Source organism: Dipteris shenzhenensis, chromosome 24 (assembly GCF_047967505.1).
Source record: "Dipteris shenzhenensis isolate YYH24624 ecotype China chromosome 24, Dip_SZ_1.0, whole genome shotgun sequence".
NCBI classification, from domain to species: Eukaryota; Viridiplantae; Streptophyta; class Polypodiopsida; order Gleicheniales; family Dipteridaceae; genus Dipteris; species Dipteris shenzhenensis.
In genome coordinates this window covers 9,276,146-9,302,544 of record NC_141619.1, presented here as the reverse complement: position 1 = coordinate 9,302,544, position 26,399 = coordinate 9,276,146, and the positions used below count along the sequence as shown (strand labels likewise).

Sequence of the window (26,399 nt, the reverse complement as noted above, 5' to 3'; positions counted from 1 at the left end):
CTTGTTGATAAAAAGAGCATCAACAAGTCATTCTCTGTCTCAAAAGTTGGAATGAGTTTCATTAATAAGCATGATAAGAATCGGGATGCGTTTTTATGATGGATGGTGTCCATCAACAAGGCAACAAGATTGGATTGTAAATTATCTAAAGATTTGATGGATGGTGTCCATGAATAAGGCAACAAGATTGGATGGTGTCCATCAACAAGGCAACAAGATTGAATTGTGTTTTATCTAAAGCATTTGAACCACCACGGGCATTGCCTAGTGCAAGGACCCCTACCTCGTGGTGGTGGAAACCAAAATGTACTAAGAAAGTCTTTAACTCAAGGGTTGGTATTCCTTGTTGATAAAAATAGCATCAAGGCACTCTCTATTCCAAGAGTTAGGATGAGTTTTGTTGATCAACAAGGCAAGAATGATTGGATCGTAGTTGTCTAAAATAATTGAACCACCACGGGCATTAGGATTAAGATTCAATATGGTCGATCTTCACCATACCAAACGCCCCCGAACAACATCACAAAAGTATGACAAAAGCCCTGAATAGCATGCTCAGCCCCCATCCTCACCTCTGCCCACATCTTTCCTTCCTTTCCCCTCTGCACCTTCTTTCCAAATTTGAAAATTGAAGACCTCTTTCCTCGAATGATCAATTGGCGAGATCCGTTGACGAGACGATGGGGCAGGTGCAGTGGTAGAGATGAGTAGTGAGTCGTGGCGAGGCAATGGTGACCAAGAGAAAGGGGGGGAGACGAAACAAAGAGTGGGATCTACAGAATTCCTACATTTATGACCTCGGGGATTAGGGAAGGAGGAGTGGCCAATGAGCTGGAGGAGGGGGGAGCTTGTTGAAGGACCAAGAGGAGGAGGGGGGGATGCAAAGGCAAGAAGCAAAGAGTAATGAGAAGGGGGGGGCAGGGGGGGACTAATGCCTTGAAGAAATAGTCAACTAGGTAGCAAAGGCTAAATTTGTATATGGAGCATTAAAGTTTTTTCTTCGTTCAGATGAAGAGTTGGTGGATCAGGAGTATCAGGTGGACAAGTAAAAAGCATGTGGGCTAAGAAAAATGGTTGACAAGAACTGGGCCTTGCAATGGATAAAAGCATGGGATAAAGATGCAGCACTAACAAAGGAACTTCGAGCTAAGATGCCTATATGCATGGAGATGATGTATGCATATATAAAGTCAAATGCCATGAAAAACAAGATGCAAATTCAAGTCCTTAATGAGCCTTTCACGTTCTCCTATGACATTGATTTGTCAAAGGATAATTCATATTATGTTATTGTCAAGGGAGTTGATACTGAAAGATTTATGGCCGCAATGAGTAGTGAACCTTAGGAGAACCCAGATGCATTTTTCTTTGATGAACTACAAGATCTGTAAGTGTCGGCGGGGATTGTTCAACTTATACGAACTGTGATACACGGTCCTATGGCAAGACAACCAAGAGCAACAACTATCATGTTTATCACAGATGCACAATGGGATGCATTGTTTGCTAGTTTGAAATCTACGTTCAGGGGTGTGATTAAAAAAGGTATTACATGGTATGGTATTGCGGCATGAGTATAGTTATCATTGCGGCATGAGTATAGTTATCATGGTGACACTAGCATCCAAATCTTGCAACCCATGATGGTTGCATTTATGCATAGGGGTGATGGTCCATCATTTGAAGTTCCCTAAAAGACTCTTCAGCTCTTTTTCCAAGAGAGAGAAACATTAAAATGATCTCCTCTTCTCTTGATTATGGACATCCAAAGCATCCTTCCTTGATAGAAGAGATGGTAGAAGCATATCAGATGAAAGGTTTGAATGTGGCATTGTATGGAATGGGACTACTAAAGAGATTGTATTATGAAAAGGAATTGGTGTGATTGTTATTGATGGCCTCCATCGGATTGAGTACTTTGATACTTACTTCAACTGCATGCCCACATTCTATGATAAAGAGGAAGGGAGCTCAAATGTGGAATCGAGCAAAAAAGCCTAGGATGACTCAAGTGAGAAATTCGTAGAAAATGTAAACTCTACTACCGAGGATGGTAGCTCTCATCTAGGGAATCCAAAACTGGTAGCTCTACATCAAAGAGCTCATATCCAAAACTATGCATAAAGAAGAAAATGAATGAGAGGTTGCAAAGGAGCATTGAAGTTCCATTGGTCATAAGAGAAGGCAACAAGAAGGAAGAAAGACAAATTATTGCAGTGGAAGGGAAAGGGAAAGCAGTGGGACATCTAGCTACTGAGCATGAAACCTCAAAAAGAGGCTATTTTGAAGGGAAAGGAAAGTGGACTACTTAAGGATGTAGTACCAGCAAGTAAAGTAGATGTACTACCAAGTATTGAGGAGCTTGCAGTTGACACCTCACAGACTCATCCATGTTGTCATGTATTACCAGGTTGTGATGAGCCTATACTTGAAAGCTCAGACTGATCTAGAGCAGCTAGAGCCTATACTTGAAAGCACCCAGACTGGTCTAGAGCCTGTTAGTCAAGATCTTAGTAGTGAACCTCCCGAGATGGCTACCCAAGTTAATCCTACACAATCTTAAGAAGTGAAACTTGACAAAATATCTCAACCCTTGTTGGATGTAAGCTATATTGTCATAGAATTAAAAGAGGAAGTTGAACGTCTAAGGAAAGAGGAGCTTGAGAATGTGAAGAAAGAAAGAATGTAAACTAGAGTGTCTTTTCTATATGTAAATTATATTTTGAAATAAAGAAGTCTTTTTTGCTTTCTCAACTGGGTATGAGTATTTTTTAAACAATTTATTTTAATGGTGTATGAATATTTTTTATAATTTGTTTTAACACTTTAATAATAATGAACATCAAGACCAATATGATGTCCATGTTTTTAAAAAATTGAGTGTTTTTTGATATTTTTTTGTATAATTTATTTTCGTAATGACCAAATGGTGACAATGTTTTTTTTTTTAAATATTCAATGGTGAATATTTTAGCTTAAATATTTTAGTTTAATATTTTAATTCTCGGATCAAAATTACTCTATCCAAGTGGGTGTGTAAAGTGTTAGCTTAATTGTTTTGTTTCAATATTTTAATGGTGAATATCAATAGCAAAAGGTGTATATGTACACCATCTCTTAAAGAGAGATGTTATCTTCTCATGTGTCTAAGATTAAAATTACTCTATACAAGAGATATTGCAATATTTGTTTTGAGATATATGAGAAAAAAACCATGGGACTATGATATCCAAAAAATCTAGACTTGTATTTAGTTCAATACTAGAATTGGACTTTAGACAAGTCCAAAAATTCTGAATACATTGATTATTGAAGAAGTCATGCTAGTAATACTGAAATATTTTTAATAACTGATTCACAAAAATACTTGATAAAAACATCTTTGTTGTTGTGGATGTTGTTTTGCTGACATGAGTTCTACTTCTTTGACATTGCACAAACTAAATATGTTGTACATAAAATCTTGCAAGTGTAAAGTGTTTCTCTCTCTCTTTCTCACACACACACACACGTCTACACTTAATAAATAGAAAATATGCATAATTGTAACATCTTTTATTGATTTTGACTTGCCATTGTTGAAAAAAGAGGCACCATTGAGGAAAAAATATATGCTACTAATGAGAAAGATGACTTGCCTTGACTTAATTTTTCCACATGATTGCCAAATGTTTAAAATGTCAATTGAATAGCAAAAGTTATTGGAACTAATGTCCTTTGGTATCGAATTCTTTTAATTGAACTTGAGATGAGCTAATGTAGTTGTTGATAATGACTCCATGATCTTATTTTCCTTAATGTTGAAATTCTAATTACTCCTTGATCAAGAATGCCAAATTGTCGATGAAGTATTTACCTTTGAGTAATGATTAGCCAAATCTCTCCAAAAAACTTCAAAATCAAATAGAAGTATTGTCTTTGCATGGTAGACCTTGTAATCGGAGCAGAACAATTCGGTCCTTCTTGCGAGTTGGCAGGAGAGTTTGTGATACTAGAAGCCATCACGCTGCAATTCACTGAAAGGCACATTGGCAATAGCCTCCATAAACTCAGCGCCTACAATCGATAGCAATTGCTCGTATGTGCTAACCAAGCTCCTCTGTAGTCCAGCTTCAAGTAGCTCCTCCCTCCTGCAAGAAAGCTCCAGTAGGCTCCACATGCTTCCAACATCCTCGACTGACGACAACCCAAGGCTCCATGAGATGCCTTAAGTCCATGCAATAGTGAGCCAATGGGCTCTCTCCATCCACAGACTCCACCATAGCTGTAGTGCCTTCGCCAGCTTGCCACCAGTGACTCCATCTCCTCTCCATCTCTCTCCTTTCTCTCTCTCCAAGCTTCATCAAAGCTCCTCTGTGCAATGAACTCAAACCGACCTCCATCACCACGGGGAATCAGCATAATCTTTCCTTCTCAAAAGAAATGGAATCTTCTTAGATTTTGTCAGAATCTAAAAAATTCTGGTGTGTCTAAGACTGACACGTGGCTAGCTATGGAACTCAAGTCCTAAAGATGATGATGGAGTGTTTCCTTCCTCTTTGAAGTTGGTAGTTGGAGAACCTCTTAACTTCACGTCAACCTGGGTCCATGTGAATAGGCCACATCACCGTGCCAAATCATCATTAGCACCTATCGTTGCCACATCATCACGAGCTTGCCTAGGTCCGCTCACCTATATTTTTCACCGGATCTAGTGAAGACCTATAAAGTAATGCAGCTAGAGAAAGGTTCAAACAAGTGCAACACGGAGTGATCTTCATTGAAAACACTCCAAAAACCATGACATTTGCACAATCATGGGACTAGATTGAGAACAAGAAGGGGGTCATGTTAACCACATTGGTTGGCATTGTCATTTGATGAATGGTAGCAAGTCCATAGAGCTAGGATTGTGCCTTGGAGCTAGATGGGCCCAAGATGATGTAAATAATGAAGGACGAGAGTGGTAGAGAGAGAATGGGGTTGGGCCTCCCTTCAAAAGCTGACATGTATAAAAAGCCCAAGCAATTGACTTTAATCTTCAGTTGCTGTATGCAAGTTCTATGGAATACAAGATCCATCTTCCTTCATGAGTTGTGTCTTATTTTCTTCATGGTATTGACTTTTGTGAATGCAATGTATCCCCCTTCTCCCCTCTCATTTCCTCCTCTTTCCTTCTTCTCCCTTCATCCTTCTTCCTTCTCATCTCCCTCTTCCTCTCCCTTCTCTTCTTGGTGGATTCATGATTGCAACAACTTCAGCACCCACCTGAGTGGCACTTATGGATTGTCCATGCTTGCATTTCTCTCACAAGGAGTAGCTTGGAGTTGATGACTTCATTGGTATTCTTCCAAGATCCCCATGATATGTGAGTCACTGCCAGCTTGCATAACCACAATCACAAATGCCAATCTGTACTTTCTTCTTAAATGCATAGTCTAGTACAACATTGCCCACTGTGCAACATTGCCAAGGCTCAAAAGGCTAGACAAGGGCAAAAGAGGCTTTTGGTATGGAATCCACAATTTGCCTTACTCTATTGAAATACTCTTGCTCTATATCCAAGTCAAATTACAATTTGTAGAGGCCTTGAGTGTTTTGTAGAATACTTTAAGTAGTGTCCATCCATTGAAATATGGCATGAATGCCCAATGTGGAGGGCTAGCAAGTACGCATGTCAGTACTTTGTGCTTTACATGCATGGGCACCTCTTTCATGAAACATTTTAAATTTTCCTCTACATTGTCATTGAAAACCTTAGCCACAACTTAATTGGATCTAAACCTGTAATCCCTAGAATCCTAGCTAAGCATATTTGACCTTCAAATCTTCTTGTTGATAAGCACTTTGTATTTATCTTGCTACAACCAAGCAACATAGTTTCTTGTTGAGAACCTTGTATTGACAAATTTTGCACTTGGAATGGGCTCTACATTGCATAGTGTGCTTGTTTCTATCCTTGTATGGTGCTTAATCTCCCTACCTTTGAATGCACCACATGTGCCTTCTATTTTATCCACATCTCATCCCAAAGTAATTGCTTCTTGCTTGGAAGTATGGCATCATTAACACAATTTCCATGGTATAAGTAATATTTCCTATGATTTCTATAACCTACTTGTGCAACTCAGCTTCTAACATATGTTATGTCCTTTAGTTGGCAACATATAGTTAACACATATTTCCTTTTGCTTACTCTTTACACAATCCTTTGCTTGAAATTGTTATCAAGCCCAATCTTTCAGATCAATCTATGGTTAATGTGTGAGAGAATGAAGATCACTTTGCTTTGCACATGGCCAAATAACTTCTTTCATTCCCCCATGCTGAACCATACCTACATGCATTGTAAAATGTGCCCAAAGGACTTACAAAAATCCTAAAAAATAATTAGCAGCATATCAATCAAATTAGGACCACACATATTCACCAATGGTACAAGAGAATCCATTGAACAGAGAAGATATTCTTGAAGACAATGATGAAGAGCAAATCACCTTTACTGATGTAGGTTTTCTCCGGTTAAGTCCTTTCCTATTTTACAACCTTGGATTTAGAAAAAGCTGGGGTTGTAGCAAAACAAGATATGGTAACAGAGTCTATGACAGAAAAGGAAGTAGAGCAGATACCCTTCTGATGACAAAAATAGAGAAAATTAGAGATAGGAATGTGGAAATCCATGAGATTGATGATGGTGCTGAATCATCTATTTTTCTGTCAAAAATCCAAAGGTTCAAATTGCTCAACTTTCCTTTCCATATTATTCTTCAGGAACTTCAAGTGCTCCACCCAGTTTGGACAATCAGAACGCAAATGATTTTTTTCACAGCAGAAACACTTGATCATAGATGGATAAGTTTTCTCTTTACCATTCTTACCCTTGTCTTTTTGCTTAGGATGTGGTGGTTTGCTCAGTGCTTGGTTGTCAGTCAACACTTGGTTTGCTAACACTTGGTGATTTTTTCCATTAAACCAACAATGCCTTTGAAATTTTGAAACTTTACCTTGATGTTGGAGCTGGACTTGAACTTTTCTGCCCCAAAACCTAAGTAGGCAAGTCTACCACTCGAAAGAATTGATTCGTTAGCTCCCCACCTCTCATAATCGCCTTCATGGTTGTAAGGTCGTTGTAGATTCCTCCTACCTCAGTTGGTGTTGTCTTCATGCCTCAAGGTTACAGTTTGATGAATACCTGTCGGCCGAGTAGTATCTTTGTGTGTTGTGAGAGGAACTCGGGAAAACTTTCTTAGTTTCTCCTCATTCACCTTAGATCTTTGGTAGTGTCTCTCTCCATCAGAAGCACGCCTGTCCACATGATGATGGATTCTTTGTCCATCTATCGTAGCCGATCTTTTAGCTTCATACATTTCTCGATGCACTCCTTTTAGAATGATAGCTGAGTATCACCGAAGATGTTCTCATCGCTCTTTGAGTTGGTCTTCTCATTCATTATGTTGTTATACTAAGGATATGGCCATCCATTTGAAATCCCAACTCTCCATGGATGAGTGCTTGGATTCCATTTGCCATGACGAGCCCTCACCTACCAATCTTTTGGGATGCCTCAACTCGACACCATCAATATGACCTCCTGGCTCTGCATAATAGTTTGCTTCTACCCCTGGGGTAGCATAGTTGAGTCTCTCTTCTCATGCTTGTCGCTCTTGTTGGACAGTTGCTTTTGCTAGCCTTCTTCAAGCATCGAATTCAGATTCCAAGACTACTACATTTTGCATAGTTGGATGTAACCATTGCCTCTAGCTCAGATACTCTTGCCTCTAGCTCAGATACTCTTCATGTAACCATTGCTTGTAGCTCAGATGTAACCATTGCCTCTAGTTTAGATACTCTTCATTTCTAGATGCGTATCTCTTTGAGCATGTGTCAGCCCATTGCTTAAGTCAGAAAGTACTTGAACAACAATACGAGTATATTATGTGATCCACACACCGGTCTTTAAGCACACTACCAGTTGATGCCACTCGTCTAGAGTTACTTTGGATAATGTTATGTATTTTGTCTCCTTTGGCAATTTCCCTGCTTGTGTTCATTGAAATGCATATACCAAAATATCTAACCCAATTGCTCAATCAATGATATCATCAACCAAGCTCTACCTTTCTTTTTTTTGTGGGCAGAAAAATGTGAATTATATTAACTTGAGAAAACTTTGTACATCATCAAAGTTCATCCAAAACTGGTGAGCTGATCTCACATAAGCTTACTCTCTTACAAAAAGAGTGATAATAACCAAACACAGTAGATTCCTCAATAAATACTGAGAGATGCTTCTTAAACATGGAAGGAGAAGCTAGTGGATTCCTCATTGGAGTCAGTGGTATGAACTTTAACAGTAGGGACAACAGGAGTAGCAAGAACCTCAAGAACATTTCCAGTAGGAGTAGCAGCAGGTACACCTTGGGTAGGGTCAATAGACATCTCCACAGTATCCTATAGTAGCTGAGTAGATAAAGTAGCATCAGCAAACATTTGAGCAAAAGGAATCTGAGTGGAGGGACCAGTAGCAGCGGAAGGAATCTGAGTGGAGAGGCCACCAAAAGGAATCTACGTGTAAGGGCCAACAATAGCAGCAGAAGGAAACTGATTGGAGGGGCCAGCTATAGTAGTTCTCCTCTACAAGAAGTTAGGCAACTTTGTGTGTTCATCAGAGATAAAGGAGTAACATTTTGGTCTTGAGATATCAACATTCAACCTTGAGTATTCCAGATTGTAGGCACTTATCTAGAAATCAAGGCATCTTTTTTCATGTCCCACCATGAAGCAAACAAGACATCAGTACAAAGCTCTTTATGATTAAACTGGAAGTTATTTCTAGAGATCCATATGAATCGTAGAGCATGAGCTCTTATTTGGAACCAAGGCTCATGCCTTATTTTGCAAGCATCTCCTAGTAGAATAGCTTTCCAATTCACAGGTTCTCCACACTGAATGTGAATGAGTTTCCAAACTCTTCCGGCATGAGGACAAGCAACAAATAAATGAAAAATATCCTCCATGGAGTCAAGACATCTCTGACATTTGCCATCTCCCTTTCCTATTCTGAATCCTCTAGCATTAAGTCCAACCTGCTTTATGGAGGATTAGCCAAGCAAGACAAGACATCTTCTCTAGAAAATGGATGAAATTTTTTTTGGATTGGCCAAAGTAAATTCTATGTGCTAAAATTGTCCTAAAATGCTTTTAAGATCAAAGGAGGCATCTCATGCACGTGTTAATCATAGCCTTCTCACTCAAGTGGCCTAACCAATTGAACATATCAATATCATAGACAAAGGATTGAGGAGGCCCGCATGATCTTGAGCCCCTGGCTACTCATTGAGCCTCTAAGAGCAACTCTCAAAGCTAGAGAGGTATACTGATTTGAACATCTTCCTTTTAGCAAAAATAATTCCCTATGTGTGGTTGTTCAACACAATCCTTGGCTTGAAGTGCTCCTCCTACTTGAACGTGCAACTCCTCACCATTTTCACCAATGACACGATTCTACCTAGGATTTCTTCATACATCATTACAAGGCTCAATTCCCATGTTTCATCTACTCTAGGTTGGCATTTGACTACCAGGGAGCTTGGATGAGCTAGCCCTCATCATGTGTGGGCCTCAACTAGGAAGCTTTAGCATAGGTAGTTGTTGGTAGCCGAAGTCAATCAAAGAATCACTAGTCAGGAAGTTCATTGAAAGCTCAATAGTAAAAATGTGTTTCATGGAATCATAGAGTTCATGATTAGGATGAATATCACAAGAAAGCGTCTTTTGAGAGGCAGACCAAAGCGATAAATCCTAGGTAGCCGTGTGGAAAGATGAGGATGATAGAACATCAAAGGAAAACAATTCATTCCTACCAAACAAGTGAGGATGAAAAAGCCTAGGCCGCAATGTCCAAAGCTAAGGATGTGGTCCATCCATCTAAAGAAAAATGACGACCATCTAGAGCAACACTTGGCTAACCCATAGAATCAAGTATCTAATTAGGAATTTCCATTGTCTTATTTTGCTAGGGTTTTAGACATTGGCATTAACTCATTTGATGACATGACATTTTTTCAGGTAGCGATATTGGTCTATTCAATGATAGCCCTATGCTTTGTGCATGTGGCGTGAGCTATGTGTTAGATAAGCTTGGTGAGGTATAGACCCCTCAAGCCCTAGCCCCCAAGTGAGGGTGGAAATACTCCTACATGAGAGAGCCCAAGCCCCTCAAGTGAGGGTATGCCCGAGAGTTTGTTGAGTGAAACAAATATGGTTTATAATAATATTCTTCATGAGATTTCTGATAGTGGTTCTTCCACTAGAAGAATAAGAGAGTTGGCATCTACCAAATATGAAGTAGTGGGTACTCTAAGCATATTGAGCCTTTGTGTTATCTTTAAAGAACTTTATAGTTTGCAAATAAGTGTACTGAGTGTCCATGTTATTTTTAAAGAGCCGTAGGTTCTGCAAATAACTAATCTCTGCATGTACTCCAAAGTGCTCCTTCTCAAGCTAATCTATTAAACGGCCAAGATGAGCATTTGCGAGACTCCTAGAATGGTAGGAGAACTAAGGAATTTTAGTCTCATACCTATTCTATATAGGGGAGTTTCTTAGGTTATTCTCTACATAAATTTTTTATCCATAATGGTTCCCTATATAATGTAATATCCTAGGAATTCATTTATATAGGGAAATTTCTAGGCTATTCTCTATATAGAAACATTATCCATAATGGTTTCCTATATACAAAATTCCCTAGGGCTTTTTAAGATAGGGAAATTCCCTATGCCATTCTCTACATAGATAAATTATCCATAGTGGATTTCCTATAAAGGTATCTATCCAAATTTTTATCCATATTGGATTTCTTATCAATTTCTTATATAGGTACTTATCCATTGTTAAAGCTTCCCTCATAATTAATTGATTAGTCCTAAGATAGGGTATAACGGTCGTATGTTATGCTTTTAATTTTATTATTTCTACAATATGACATTGAGCTTCACTGATGCTCTCCACTCAGCATTAAAATCAAAGAAGACATTTTGTATTGAATATAAACACAAGCAAACTCCAATTTTCTCAATATTCAGATATAAATGAACATAACAAAATTTCAACTTTCTTAATAATGACATCTAAATAAACCCAAGAAAACTCCAACTTTCTCAATAATCACATCTAAATAAATTGAAAAGTATATATATGACAAAAGAAAAATTTTAAGGAAAAAATCTTGCATAAAAGAAAATGAATAAAACTTACATGGTTGATAAGTTCAATTGTATTTTCAAAAAGAAATGTTGAATGTTAATGCTTACATTGTCAAGATACACATGCATGTAAGATAAGATTACTACATCATCCAAACTTAAATTGTGCATATTATGTACAACTTTGCCATGAGCAAGAAGCCAAGATACCAACTCCTTTCTCATGGCATCAATACTATGACTATTCTTAGTTCTAGCGAAATAGTTGAAACTACCACAAGCCTTTCTAAGATCTGCTTGCAATGCCTTAAGACCTTTGTGCATATCATTGATCATCGTGGGCACATCTATATATGTCAAGAGGATCGTTTCCTCATCCTCCTCATTCATATTTATCACCTATAAACATAGATTATTATTTTGTAAGACTATAACAAAATATATGAAAGAAAATGAAAATGTAACTTAAAGAATATCAGTCTACGATTCTCTTGATTGACAATGCACTTAGAAGTATATTACCTCACTATAGCTTGTTAAAGAAAAAATAGATTTGATTCTTGATCCAATTATTTGTGTCAAGTCCTATTATCAAGTTAAATTGGACATTTTAAAACATGTAAAATCCCAAATTCAAAAAGTGAAAACAAGGAAATGTACTAAAACATTTAATAATTGCGACAGTAAGGAAATCCTTTAGAGCTTTGCCCTTCATTTATGAGAAAACATACCTTTTGCTTCTTGGATTTTGTAGGATTTTTTCTTGGAGCATTTCTTTCTTGAACGTGTACTTTCATCCTATCACTCGTCTATAAAATCATAAGTATATTTTAAAAATAGAAAAAATGCATAAAAAGTATAACTTGAACAACATTATTACCGAAACCTTAGCATATTTGAAAAAAAGAAAAAAGAAAAAAGAAAAGAAATATATTACACATTCGTACCTTTCATGCTCGATATCCTTTTCTAATAGACTTGACTTATTCAAGGAGGGGTTGTATTTTTGGGAGTAGAGATCTATTTTGCATGAAATTATGGCATGCGTCAATGTTAAGTAGCTAGTAAAGTGCATGTACATAGAATGCATGTATTTTCTTTGTGCTCTGCAGTATTTCTATAAAGATTTGCTCAAATGCTACATGGAATCTGCATAGAGTGTAGTGCATTTACTGAACTTTGGAGTGTTCATGTATGCAATTTCTCATATGGTGCATAAGTTTTGCCTTTAGTTGTGACATGCCCCAATGGCCAATGGTTTGCATAAGTTTTGCCTTTAGTTGTGACATGCCCCAATGGCAAATGGTTTGTTTGTGCTTATGACTCATACTTGTGGGAACAATTAAACCATGTTTCTTTGTTTCTTTGCACATGTATTTACAATTTCTTCTCCCAGAAAAGAAAAATGATGTCACTCCAAACTTGAAAGCCCTTGGCTAAGCAGCTCCAAAACAAGACTATTATTTGAACACTTTATTTTGCTAGAGATGGTTCGTACCTCTAATAGTGGTAACTTTCTCTCTTCAGAGGATGATATATCCTTACATAAATTCCAGCAAAAGTTTGTGATTCTTATATAGACAAATGCTCAAATAATTTTCTCACCTGTATAAAGTTCAATTTGCAACCGTAGTAGAGGTTAACTCAGTAGCAAAGACTTATACTATTTGTTCAAACCAACCACTGGATCGTCATATTTATAATGGGAAGCAACTAGAGTTTTGCAAACTTGGTTAAACAATGGAAAGCAAGCAAGCAATCAACACAAGAGTCAAGCAACTAGGAGTTCAATTGATTTGACTGGGTCTATATGACGCATGTGCAAACCGGTCAATTGAACTCAATTATTTCACCAGGGAAGTCCAACCAGATTTGACTCCATGTGCTTACTCCTAAGCTCTCAATTCATTTTTCAAATCAAGTACAATAACAATTACAATTACAGGGGGATTTTCAAATAGAAGGTAAGTGCCCTCCTAGAAACTACCATGCGCAGGGTGTGGTTGTGGTAGCAAGAGTGGCTAAAAAGTATCATTTTCAAGGGGGTAAAGTCTACCTACCCAAATATGTTGAAGAAGTGCACCCCGTCCGTTACATCATGATCTATGCGAAGCCACGATGGAACGGTTTTAAGAAACATTCTTGATTAGTGTAGTTTTTAGCAACATTGTTTTGAGTGCCGGTTTTTTCTGTGTGAGGCAGTAGACATAAATTGTAGACCAACCTGCCAGCCACACACTTGTGAGATCATGATCAGTACTGATTGTTTCGAATAAGGAACAAGGCAGACAGAGCAGCAACAGGAAGGACAAACTGGTATATGGTTATTAGCATTATTTCACAAGGATCTGTTACGTTGCACCCGTGGACACGTTAGTGCAAAGTACAAACTACATATAACAATATGTCCCCTCCTCAAGTTGTGCTTCCCTGCTCAGGTACAAAATTTATGGCATTTTCACAGTTGGACTCTGCTCACCACGAAACTTCTCAACTCCATTGAGATCTATCAACAACTCCATCGTACTCCCAATTGTCATTTTTGTCATCATAATCATCAGCAGCAGTCACTTTAGAAGGTTCTTTCCTCTGGTCAGTGAGAGCTCTTGGAAAGAATCGTCTGCACAACATGACCAAGGATGTGATACATATCTTTTCCCACTTCAGAAAACATTATTTCAGGATTATGAATTTTAAACAGCAAAGCCAAAAGAAGATTCAAAAGTACATTCAAGTAGATATTCAATGAGAAAGACAGAAACCCTAATGGCGAACAACAAATTACACAGCAGCCACTTTAGAAGGTTCTTTCCTCTGGTCAGTGAGAGCTCTTGGAAAGAATTGTCTGCACAACATGACCAAGGATGTGATACATATCTTTTCCCACTTCAGAAAACATTATTTCAGGATTATGAATTTTGAACAGCAAAGCCAAAAGAAGATTCAAAAGTACATTCAAGTCAATATTCAATGAGAGAGACAAAAAAACCCTAATGGAGAACAACAAATTACTGCTCAAGATTAAGTTTTAACAAAGCCAATGGATTTCAAAGGCATATGTCCTTTGTTTGGCGGGTACTTGTGGGTGCCATGTGTTTTTTTGGCACCCGCCCCCATCATTTGTAGCAGCTGTTCAAGGAGCCCAGATCCTCCCTTCTCTTGACCACGCTGGTTGAGAACCAGCTTGGCTGGCTGCCAAGTGGGGGACTGAAGGCTCAAGTTTCCTTGTCCGGGGCCCTTTTTTGGGGCCGCTGCTCTCTGCAGAACCTTTTTTCTTCTTTGCCCCACTTTTCCCCTTTTCCTCTTTTTCTCCGCCCCTTCCTTTCTCCCCCGCTAGCAGACGCAGCATGATGCTCAAAAAAAGGCAACTCTGGGAGTATGAAATGGAGTAACCCTGATGGACTGGACCCTGTGTATGTGATGGGCATGCCCTCTAAGCTAAGTAGTATGGCCTGGATCAAAGGGGAACTTGACGTGTGTGCTCCACAACTCCCTGCCATCCATTCCTCCCCCTAGCAACAGAAGCCTCGTCTCTGTGAGCAGCAGACGGCCTCCCCCGATGCCTTGCTAACCTCGCCATAGTATGGGACGGTGTAAGCAGTGGACTAGAGGACACAGCACCAGTGAAGGGGTTATTGGGAAATTTCATGAGACCATTGTGACCCTGCTGCTAGTATTGGAGGCATAGCTACTACTCTTGAATGAGAAGCTACTGTTTTTGCTTGAGGTCGGCCATCTGGATGTAGGCAGGAAGCTGCTAAGGGCTCGTCTTTCTTAACTCCTTCTGCAATCCTCTTCCTAAATCAGCAGGCTAATCACCTCTGAACTCTCCATCGCCTTGGATGACGGATGTGCTTAGGTTACACACTACCCAAATCTAATGCCTTATGCACTCACAGTTGGTGTATGAATATCAATACCACCACTATGCTCAAACTTGCAATCGGAGCAATGAATCCTGATGAAAATATTTTGTCCTCCAGCCCAGCTTGTTGGATGAGCATTCGCGGATGGCTCCCTGTTCACATATGCCTCCTGGTGGCTTTTTGGAAGCTCATATGCCTTTTAGGCTCCCGTCTGGCAGCACTGCTGCTCACAAGCATCTAGCCGGTTTGCCCTGGGCTGTCTCACACCTCTTTAGTTCTACAACGTTCACTGGCTTGTAAGCTGCAGCACCACTCCTATGCCCTTTGCTACACTGGAGTGCTGCTTATGGGCTCTGCATGCACGCTCGGGCTCTTTTTCTTACTGCTGCGCTACTCCTGGCCTCCAACCTCCTGTTGAGTCTGCTGTGAGGATGCACCTCTGTGACTTTCTTGGTTTCGCCCCGCTTGTGCTCTGCATTTCTTTTTTCGTTCTTAGCAAGCTGGGCAGCTTGCCCACTCTTTTAAGCCCTACTGTGAGCCAGCTTGGGGCAATCGACCTTGAGCCTTTGCAAGGCCACATATCTGCCAAGCTATTCTATGCTTGCTTTAGGTTGCTCAGGCTTGTTAGGTGCAAGAGTGAACGCTCTCTTGATGCAAAAACTCAACACTGTTATAAGCTGGCGACTGTCTCTACTGCTGCACTGCTATATTTGCTTGTGAGTTCTTTTACTTCGAGCTCTCTCTGCTGTATCAAGGAATGCTAAGCACAGCATACCATTGTCACATGCTGCTGCTGTGGCAAAGTGTTAAGAGCCTTAGTGCTCCTGCTCAAAAACTCCTTTAGGTCAGATGCACTGTCACCTTCTTGAATGCCTCTCTCACAGAGGCTCCTGTGAAAGCAGCCACCTTACGTCGACCTTTTTTTTTTTTTTTTTGGTGGGGGGGGGATTTCTAATTTCACCCCTTCCAAAGGTTTACACTCCCTGCCAGAACTCAATCAACCTCACTCTCCTTCACTTAGACAGTTTCCCACATGTATAAGGAATGCCAAACCTCAAAATCTAACTGCAGGGGAGAGAACCAACTGACAGGAGAAAGGCGACAAAACAGGGCATAAGTACTCTCTTCATGAACTGAATTAATAGTCCAACCTGGAGACTGCACTGAAAAAGAAATACGCTTCCAACAGAAACAGGGAGACACACAGACCTCCATCACATCCACTCTATGCTGAGCCTTCAGATCTGATACCATGTTGAAACGTGGCAGTCACACTCTCGTATGGGGGACAGAAGGCAAGGTTGCAATACTAATGTACACCACAATGAACATTATACAGTATAGACATAACCCTAATTAAGATCGCCCTAATCCAAAAGGATATTCATGCCCACAAAAGGGTCTTCTGTATCTTGACCACCATACCATACATAAAAATATACAAAACATATGTACATGGACTTAGACCAAAGAATAATGTATACATCTACATCCCCTAATATAGATGTGTAACAAAGGCAGTTTCCTGAGTTAGCTACTGGTTATTTATTGGCTTTGTAAATAGTGAGATTGATGAGGGTTGTGCTGTGTTTGGTTGTAAAGCCCATTTACCATCCACCATTAATGACAAGTCCTTTACCAACCAGCAAGCTAAAGATGACCTGGTCCATATGACTGTCCTGTTACAGCAGTGTAAGGACACCATGATGAAGGCTACAGCCAGGATGAAGGAGAATGCTGACCATCATATTTTGGGATATCCATTTTGAGGAGGGGGACTTTGTTTTCCTTAGACTCCACAAATCTCATTATGCATCTCTGAAAGGGACTACTAATGTCAAGCTTGCTCATAGATACAATGGTCCCTACAGGGCGTTGAAGAAAATTGGTGAAGTGGCTTATCAATTGAAGCTTCCACCTTCTACTCGAATGCATAATATTTTCCATGTATCTTTGCTCAAGAAATATCTAGGACCTGCAGAGCAAGTTTTAGAGGAGTTACCTCCCATGGATGAGTCTGGATTCATTGAGTATATTCCTGAAAGGATCATTGGTTTCAGAGATCATGAGCTCGGAAAGAAGTCATATGTGGAGTATTACATCCAGTGGAAGGGCCTCCCTGATGAAGAAAATTCTTGGCAGCCAGCATCTATTGTTGAGCAGTAACCCTTATCTCCTCAGTTGATGCAGACAACTGATTTACTTTTTTGGGCTTGGAAATAACTCGGTGCCATCTATCCTTGTCACTATCTTCTTTCCTTGTTTCAGTTCATCTGCAAATTTGAAGACAAATTTATTCTAGGAGGGGAGGACTGTAACAAAGGCAGTTTCCTGAGTTAGCTACTGGTTTAATTAGCTCTTTATTGGCTTTGTAAATAGTGAGATTGATGAGGGTTGTGCTGGTTGTGACACGTGGCATCATTTACAGCCATCCCATAAGTAATATGTACTTGATGAGCTCAGGCCTTGTACCTATAAAAGGACTTGCTGTACTTGACCATTCATTATCGTTGGAATAATCAATTGCTTTGCTGTTCAAGATAGCTGATCTACTTGATGTGCAGATTTCACGGTCATCGGTTGTAGCCCGCAAGTTGTGGCACTTCTTGTTATATGTTCATCTTAATTATAATGAAAGCCCGGTAAACGTATCCAACAAATTCTGGGCATCATTGCAATCTTGTGCGTCCTTGCTCCCTTGTTTTCCTGCAATTCACGTCCTTACTTCCATTCGTTTTTCACTCACATTCATCCACCATGTGAAGAGATCTAAGCATCTTGGGGTTTATTTAACACGAACAAACTTGACACAAGGCTTTGAATGAAACGTTAACTCACATGCAGGGTCAAGAATTCATTCACAGTGGCAGAGCAACATCATCCCTTCAGGACCCAAAACAGATTCTTGTAAACGACTTTTTATTGATGTGAGTATGAATACAGTCATGATTACAACCTTCGCACTTCCCTCTGCCTGAGCTACATTGTAGTGTTTCGAAGAATAGGAAGAAAGCTACAATAGCAAAAGCTTGTCTGCGTGGTATCCACATTATAGAATCCTCGCTCAAGCAGAATCTTCTCCATGTGAGTTTAAGACAGACAGGACTGTCAGTCACGCTCTAGCTGATCACATGTACTACCGACCTGACACAAGACTCTTCACAAAATGCCACAGCTTAAACTTACAAACTATGATCTTCCGCGTGGTAAAAATCCGACAAACTCATCTCAAACGAGAAACTTCGGAAGAGAACGAGGCCATACCGTGTCTTCCTGCGCGCATTCTGCCGCTTTCTCTTGGCAACGTCCTGAGGGGTCTCACGAAACCGTCTGCGCCGGCACTCAGCTATGACGCCAGCCTGCATGACGGCCCTCCGGAAGCGCCTAACGACGGAATCGGGAGGCTCGTTCTCGCCGACGAAGATCTGAGCATTGAAGCTACCTTTGAACCACAAGAGGTTTGCAAAAGGCAAGGAAGGGTTGTGGGGGGAGGAGGACATGGGGGGGGGAAAGCTAGGGTTGGAAAATCGCACTTGTTTGGGGAGGGGAGGTGGGGAGAAGGAGGGGCTGGATGGCATGGGAGCAGAGGGCGCCATAGCCAATGCAGAAGATGCTGCCATTATCAAAGCCACCGCCATAGCCAGAACTTTGAATTATGCAAAGAAGAAGAAGAAGATACTAGCCTAAGACTGTACCCTTTATGTTAGTCAGCATAACTATTGTGAATAAGGGCTTTAGCACACTTGAGTCCTTAGTTGCCAAGGGGATCACTCCTTTCTCACACATTTGCCCCTCATGGGGAACCATTGATGTTTGAGTTGGGTGGGTGAGTTTGTAAAAGAAAAACAACATGAATTAAATTCATTGGGCCTGTTTAAATTTTATTTGAGAATAATATATGAGATTGTTGTTCCTTCTTTTTTATTTCTACATTATGATTTTGTTGTATCTTCTTGGTTCGAGTGTCCACATTATCATGCTTATTTGTTTCCAATTTTCATTTCATTTTTTTTAAATCATCTTTACAATTTTGTAGATGTGTCTATGTATGGAGTGGTCAGACCACCAGTAAGCATAGTTTGTTCCTGTTTCTGTTGCGACTGTTTTGTTGTAAGTCCATATGTGATCTATTGTTGATCCATATATCGTTGTTGGTCCTTTGATTATTTGTTTGAATGAGTTGTCTTTCATGTATTCTTGCAAATCTATTTTATTTCTTATATTTTTTTCGTAGTCAATGTTGAAATCCCCAATAATAACTACAATTGTTTCTTGATCCAACTGTGCTTTGATTTTTTCCAGTGTTTTTGTTATTGTTTTGTTTTGTTCTTAGGTGGGTTGTAATAGTTGATCAATGTTATGTTTGTTTGCCTTTCTGTTTTGAACTTGACCATATTGTTGATCCATATATCGTTGTTGGTCCTTTTATTATTTGTTCGAATTCGTTTTCTTTCATGTATGCTTGCAAATCTATTTTATTTCTTGTATTTTTTTCGTAGTCAATTTTGAAATCCCCAATGAGAAATACAATTGTTTCTTGATTCAGCTGTGCTTTGATTTTTTCCAATGTTTTTGTTATTGTTTTTGTTTTGTTGTTAGGTGGGTTGTAATAGTTGATCAATGTTATGCATGTTTGCCTTTCTGTTTTGAACCTGACCACTATGCATTGGAATCCTTCAGTGTAATGTTCTTTACTGTTTATTATTTGTATGCTCTCTTTGTAGTATGTAATTATTCCCACTCCTGCTATAGATGCTATGCATTTAAATGATGGTATTTGAAACTGGTTTGGATTTTGATGGTGTGTTTCTTGGAGGCAAACAATTGTTGCTTGTAGTAAGTTTGTTGAAGATAATATATCTTCTACATGTCCCTTTGTTGATCTTGCGTTTAGGCTCTGTATGTTCAAGAATGTTTTGTCACGTGTATTGAATTGCTTATGTAGCAATTCCCATGGACATTCATTTTTTAATCTCATTATTTCATGTATTACTTTTTGGTCTACTCTTTTGTTTTTTGCCTTCGATCGGTGAGAGCAAGTAAAGTTTTTCAAGGTTACGTACTCTTGATAGTGCTGTATAAACTAACCCATGGTTTTTTATTTTTGTGGGATCAAAAGCTAGTGATTCCATTGATAAACCCTGAGCCTGATGTATCGTTCTTGCTGCTGCGGGTTGAATGGGAAATTGTTTTCTAGTGATTGTGTTCAAATGGTTTTTTCCTATTTGGAATTCTCTAGTAATTTGTAGAATAGGTGTCCAATGTTTCTATGGTTGGTTTTTGTATAGTTTCCTATGTTCTGATCGTGTGCGTGCTCGGACTTTTTTATCTGTAAATTCTATTCAAGCAATATATGGCTCTGTTTTCATATTTGAGTCTTTGAAAATCCCATCTACTCCATTGACTAAACCATCTGGCTTCGGGTCTCTTGGTATTAATATGTTTTTGCTACACGTTGTATGCTGTATATCGATGGCTTTTAATATATGTGGTGTTGTGCTTAGTTTGTTGAAGACATAGCTATCATGGTTGTCCTGTAACGCATTCATGTAGAAAAGATGAGGTATTGTGTGCTTTTGTAATGGCTCTCTTAAGTACTTTTTATTTAGCATATGTATTCCTGTGTTGCTTTGTTCCCCGATTCTTATTTTATTTAGTATCTCCAAATATTCTATGTTCTCTTGTCTCATTGGTTTTTGCAACTCATAGTATTTTATGTATTCTCTTCAGATTGTTGATGTCATCCCTGATGCTGTTGTTTGTTCTGTGAATATCCATGCATCTTTTGTTGGGCTTGCTTGGCAAAGGTCTCCACATAAAATTACATCAACTCCACCGAATGGTTGTAGATGGTTTCCTTTTATTTCATGCATTTGCATATCTGTTGCTATGAATGTACTTAGGACTACGAGTGAAATTTCCTCCAGTACAATAAGTTGTACGTCTTGATATTGCATAGACAACTCTTGCAATTTTTTTGTTGAAAGACTAGTATATTTAGATGTCAGTAAAGGTAGATGTAATGCTGCATGAATTGTTGTGCCCCCAATCTGATATGCCACTTTGCTAGTGTATGCTAGTAGTAGCCTGTTGATAGTCCATGCAAGTAATTTTGTAAAAGTGCTTAGATAATTAATAGCAGTGTGAATGTTTTTCTTGTGCTAGCATTACCTGAAAGGGATAGATAGAATCTGGTGTGTGGTAGCAATCTTTTTCATAGCAATATGTCATCAAATATATTACGTTGCTCATCATTTAGATGTCTTATTCTTTCTAGAATTGCTTATTTTCAATGAGTTGGAGTTTTGACTGCATAGCATTGTTGTTTTGTGTTTTCCTTTGTTGAGTATTTATATCAAGTCCTCGTATGCCTCTTTTATGTCGTTATGAATATTTTCACTATATTTGGACGTTGAGATGGAGTTGTTGTTTGTTTCTAATATTTTGCATAATAGTATTTTATTGTAGCCATTGCTGTTTGTTGTTATTATGTCTTTGTTTGCTACATACCATTCCTGATTCGAGTTGTGGCAGGTGCTCTAGTGTTGATGCTTTCTTTAATTGCCTTTTAGACAACATTGTTAGTTTCTTTGTCTATTTTAGTTATGTATGATGTGCAATATGCTGCGGCTCCATTAGGGTTTACAATGTATTGTATGTCTGTATTTGCTCCCTAGAATGTGGATATCGTTGCATTGAAATTGTTCGTATATATATCCTATGGTTTTCTATGTAGGAATATGGTTGGCTGTAGTAGATTACTCCAGATAGCTTGAATGTAGTTTTCTTCTGTAATTGATATTTTCCCAAAGAACTTATCAATCAATAGTTGTAATGTTGATGGGTCTAATAGAAGCGCACTTATATCTTTATATAATTTTTTGTAATGTTTGTGCTCATCTAGATTGGTTGTTGGTTTTAATAGCATAGTTTGTCTCATGGGTGGTTTGGGGAAACCGAACCTGCAAGCCTTGCTCTTTTTAGTGCATGTTTTCCAATGTTTGTGTGTTTGTATTTGTTGTCGTTGAACTGGCAATTGACCGCTATCAACAGTGATGTATTTGTCAATGAAGCAAATAATTTCTTCTTCTGTAGATTGTCCATAAATGGGTGCATCTTTTATCCATAAGAGTCCATGGTCATGTTGACTACCTCTATTTTGGAACTTCGTAATGATGAAGAATTCTTCCACCTCACCTAGAATTGTAAGATCATGATTCAACAAATTCTTGATTGCTTGAAACCTATGAACATAATATTGTGCTGTTGTGACTGGATTTGAACAAATCAAATCACGATTGCTTGTAGTTATTGTTTTTGTTCCATTTGATGTATGTCTGTCTTCCAGCTCATGCAAGCATGTCATTAATGGCAACCAAAGCTTTTCTGCTGCTAAAAATTTAATGAAAAAAGTTGGTGCGCCCAATTGTCTCAACATTGCAAATGCATTCTTCTTGAGTTTTTCTTTGTAATCTACAGATGTTCTAAGACATGTGAAATCTCTGTATCCTATTTGGGATTGTAGCATTTGTTCAATATTTGTGTCTTGCATAACATCTTTCACTTATAAGAGTCAACCATTAAGTTGTCCTTTTCGTAGCCTAACCCATGTTGCAGAAAGAACTTGTTTGACTAGAACCTTCATTGTTTTGAAGAATATGTTCTCTACATTCATTGCAAATCTCCTATCAATATTTTTTAACTCCCACTTAATAATACTTTGATAGTTCATTGTTGATGGTATGTTATATTTCCTTGTGTGTCCATAGAATAGTTATGGGAATGCCAGTTTCTCACAAAATTGGTCTTTGAATAAGCTTGGTGGTGAGTATTCTTCTGATGGAGCAATCTCTATCGGTTTGTCATCAAAGTGTATGACTTGTTGTAGGGAATTGTTCATTGAGATAGTAAGACAGTGTGCATTATATGTTCATTTCCTTCTAATCGAATTTTCGATTCATACAAGTCTTGTCCTTCACTTACTAAAAGTGTGAATTCTTCCTGAAATATATTTGAAGACCTTTCTAAGCAATCCACAATTAATGCGTGTGAGGTGGAGGATTTTTCTATGAGATGAAGGATTTCTTTTTCATTCAACACTCTTCTCTATAGTTCTTTCTTTGGTGTTGTTAATAATTGCCATGGTGTTATCGTTGTTTCCATGGACTACTGAATATGACAATAAAGTATTTGAAACATCGATGTATAGTTGAGTTTTGGGTCAAACTCTATTAAACATCTGAGTATATTAGTATTATTTGGCCATCGATTGTTAAAATATGTGTTAGCATGGAGATTAGGATCTTCCATTATAGTCTCCATCACTATTTGTTTTGTGCTTACTACTGCTCCACAATGTCAAGATTAATGATCAGAAAATCAAAATCTAAGTCAGGAAAGAACAACTCTAAACATACTTCATAAATTCAAAGATGTTTCTTCTAAAAGTAAAGAGTTTGAGGTTATAATGGATTTTTTGAAATAGAGAAATGAAATCATCAAATTCAATGTTGATGTATAATATCATTAGACAACACCCACTTTGCATGCTCAATAATAGCAAATAAAAGGCAACAATACAACATTCTTTACATTTCACAAGGTAGTATCTTGTCAATCCAATACGACTCACAAAAGATCACACATGTACAATGTTGTTTAAGATATTCCAAGTGAGCATGGTATATGTTAAAGATGTCAGCAAACTATAAAGTTCTTATAAAAGTAATTAATTAGAGGTTCCAATGGCTCACTGCATTCCTTAGAGTTCACTATTGAATATACTGTCAATCGAATTTGATATACATAATATATATCTCATACCATTTATTATCAAAAAATAGAGAGAGTCAACATAGGAGAACATTCCATTTCTCATATTTGTGAAATGTATATTTTGTCACTTGAAGAATAAGTCATTGATTTTTTAAAGATAAAATCATAGAGCAATAGAATGCAAGTGTGAACAGTATAAACCCACCAATTCAATCATGATTGTTAATAGTTTCATTTCAGACTATGCATAGATTGAATGATAAACAATGAACACTGTTTATCTCATGTACTATAAGATCCAAAAGTAAACTTTCATAACATGAAATCAAATGATGATCACAAACCAAAATTCTTGATATGATGTACTATAGCATCCAAAATTGAAGTTGCTGAACTTCAAAATAGGTAATGACAAATAAAAAGTGTAACTCCCATGTAGTGAGGGATACCAAATTAAAATTTTAGAACATCCACATAGTAGTTATATCCAAACCAAGATGTACTCATGAAAGAAAAGTACTAGTGATAGTTTTGCTGTCCTAACTACTGGGGAAAAAAAAAGCAGATGCAATTGCTTCTACATTTAATGGGACTACTTAAAGTGAGTCATAAATCTAAAAATGTTGATAGTGAATTCTCCTGAAGGCCTTGTTTCCATCAGTAGATTACATGTTGCCACAATACTACGCATGTGGAAATCAATGAACCTGCAATGAATCCCCAAAAGATCATCAACGTGGCTGCCTTAAACTTGGATCTCCACCTGTGATCCATCTCACAAGAGAACTCTTTTGGTACAATAGATATTTCCTGTATAGTGGCACAACTAAAGCAGAAAGGCTTCAATGGATCCTGTGTCACTTGAATACTTCCACAAGCATGACACTGGTATTCAACCAAAGGTGCATTCAAATTTGTGAATTGGAGCACACCAGTGACCTGTAACAGATGCAAAAAATATTATTATTGTTTCTGAACACTAGGAAGAATGACAAAGTAGGTAGTATTATTACCTTCTGCCCATATCCAAGATCTGCAACTTGACAGTTGAAGGCTTCTTGAAAAGATTGGCACAAACTACCCTCAGGAACAACAGCCAAGATTGTAAAATCAAAGACACCTAATGAATGATGACCATGCATTAAAAAAATATTCTTTGCGACATACATGACGACCCAATCATCAATAAATTCTTGGATCAATCGTGAAAGAGTACTTTTGCGATTAGCAACAAAAGACAACTGCAGAGCATAAAATATGTTAGATGTTTGCTGTTACTACATTGTATGTATTCATATTATCTCCATACTATGGCACGATCTTCAGCATTCCAAAAAAACCCTTCAATCATTGATATTCAAACCAATGCAATTATCAGAAGCATGTCTTTAAAGAATCTTTTTGGTCATGCATAGAAAACCATGTCACAAGACAATCATGAAGATACTACTTGGATCTCTTAAGGCCGATGAAAGCCTTTATGCCAACAAGGTGTCCTAGCCCGCTTAGCTCTTTGGGTTCTCTAAACCATTTCACAAGACAATTATAAAGATACTCTTTGAGGTCTCTATGGACAAGAAGCTAACCTTTATCCCAACAAGGCCTCCTAGTTCTAGTTAAAAACTGCCAATTATAAGTGTTTAATAGAAATGTTAAACCAAAACTTTTTAATTATGTATAAACCCTTAAGCTCACAAATGTGTATTTTTAGTGTTCCTTTTCATGTCTTTTCCATTCACAACTCAAAAAAAGCTCGCAAAAAAAATGCAAAAGATTGCATGCAAAGGTCGCAAAAAAATATCCCCCGAGTCGGCACAACCTTCAACCTCACGTTCTAGAATTCCGGCCATTTTGTGCTTCGATAAGCAGGTCTTCAAATAGATACTCGGCGAATGGCACAGATGAACGCAAGGTGTGTCACAATGAAGTGTATATAATCTATGTCTTCACTGTCTCCACTCAACATCAAAATGGAAATCACTAAAGAAAGAGCCATCACCGCCCGAAGCACATGGACTTGCATCGATGCTGTGTAGAGAAAATACAAAAGGAACCCATCAAAAGAAACCCTTGAAGAAGATGTCCATGCATACGAAAACAAACCGCCCATGCACTCAAATACAAAGCCTCCATGATAACTCTGAAAGAAAGGGGATGACGCAGTCACTAACAACACGCATAGCGAGGCAGCAAACAACAATTCAGCCAGAATTTCAAGGTGTTCCTTTTGCATTGCCACCCAAAATTTGTCGGTGATGGTCACACCATCTTGTCTCTGCTCTGCACTGACATCTGCCATCCAATCCAGCACCTTGTTTTGAATCATGGCCAAATTGAGAGCACCAGATGTGGATATCGTACAAGGCCAAGTGATCATTGAAACAATCGAGAAGCTGGCGAGGTGATTTTGGAGGGGCAAAAGGTGGCGTTCCATGGCAAAAATTGAAGCTAAGGAGCAGGCAAAAGGATCAAGGTGAAGAAAAGGGAGAGTGAGGAATGCAAAGGAAGATGCGAGGAGGGTGAAATAAGAACAAGGGAGGTAGACGACTATGTGCCATCATCTAAGAGACAC

At 38.4% G+C, this 26,399-nt stretch overlaps 2 protein-coding genes across 2 annotated transcripts; both read right to left on the bottom strand.

The window, feature by feature from the left end:
• Positions 1-13,115: 13,115 nt before the first annotated feature.
• Positions 13,116-18,772, bottom strand: LOC147886180 (uncharacterized). The gene is made up of 3 exons (XM_087395737.1): positions 18,317-18,772; positions 13,666-13,806; positions 13,116-13,410 (listed from the first exon to the last, which is right to left on the bottom strand). The coding sequence occupies exons 1-2, from the start codon at positions 18,688-18,690 to the stop codon at positions 13,677-13,679; spliced, it is 504 nt and encodes a 167-aa protein (XP_087251863.1). The 5' UTR covers positions 18,691-18,772; the 3' UTR covers positions 13,116-13,410; positions 13,666-13,676.
• A 5,753-nt stretch (positions 18,773-24,525) lies between these two features.
• LOC147886179 (uncharacterized) lies at positions 24,526-26,130 on the bottom strand. Its single transcript, XM_087395063.1, has 3 exons — positions 24,841-26,130; positions 24,626-24,766; positions 24,526-24,534 (listed from the first exon to the last, which is right to left on the bottom strand). Exons 1-3 carry the CDS (start codon positions 24,994-24,996, stop codon positions 24,526-24,528), a joined length of 306 nt encoding a protein of 101 aa, XP_087251189.1. The 5' UTR covers positions 24,997-26,130.
• Between the last annotated feature and the right edge of the window lie 269 nt (positions 26,131-26,399).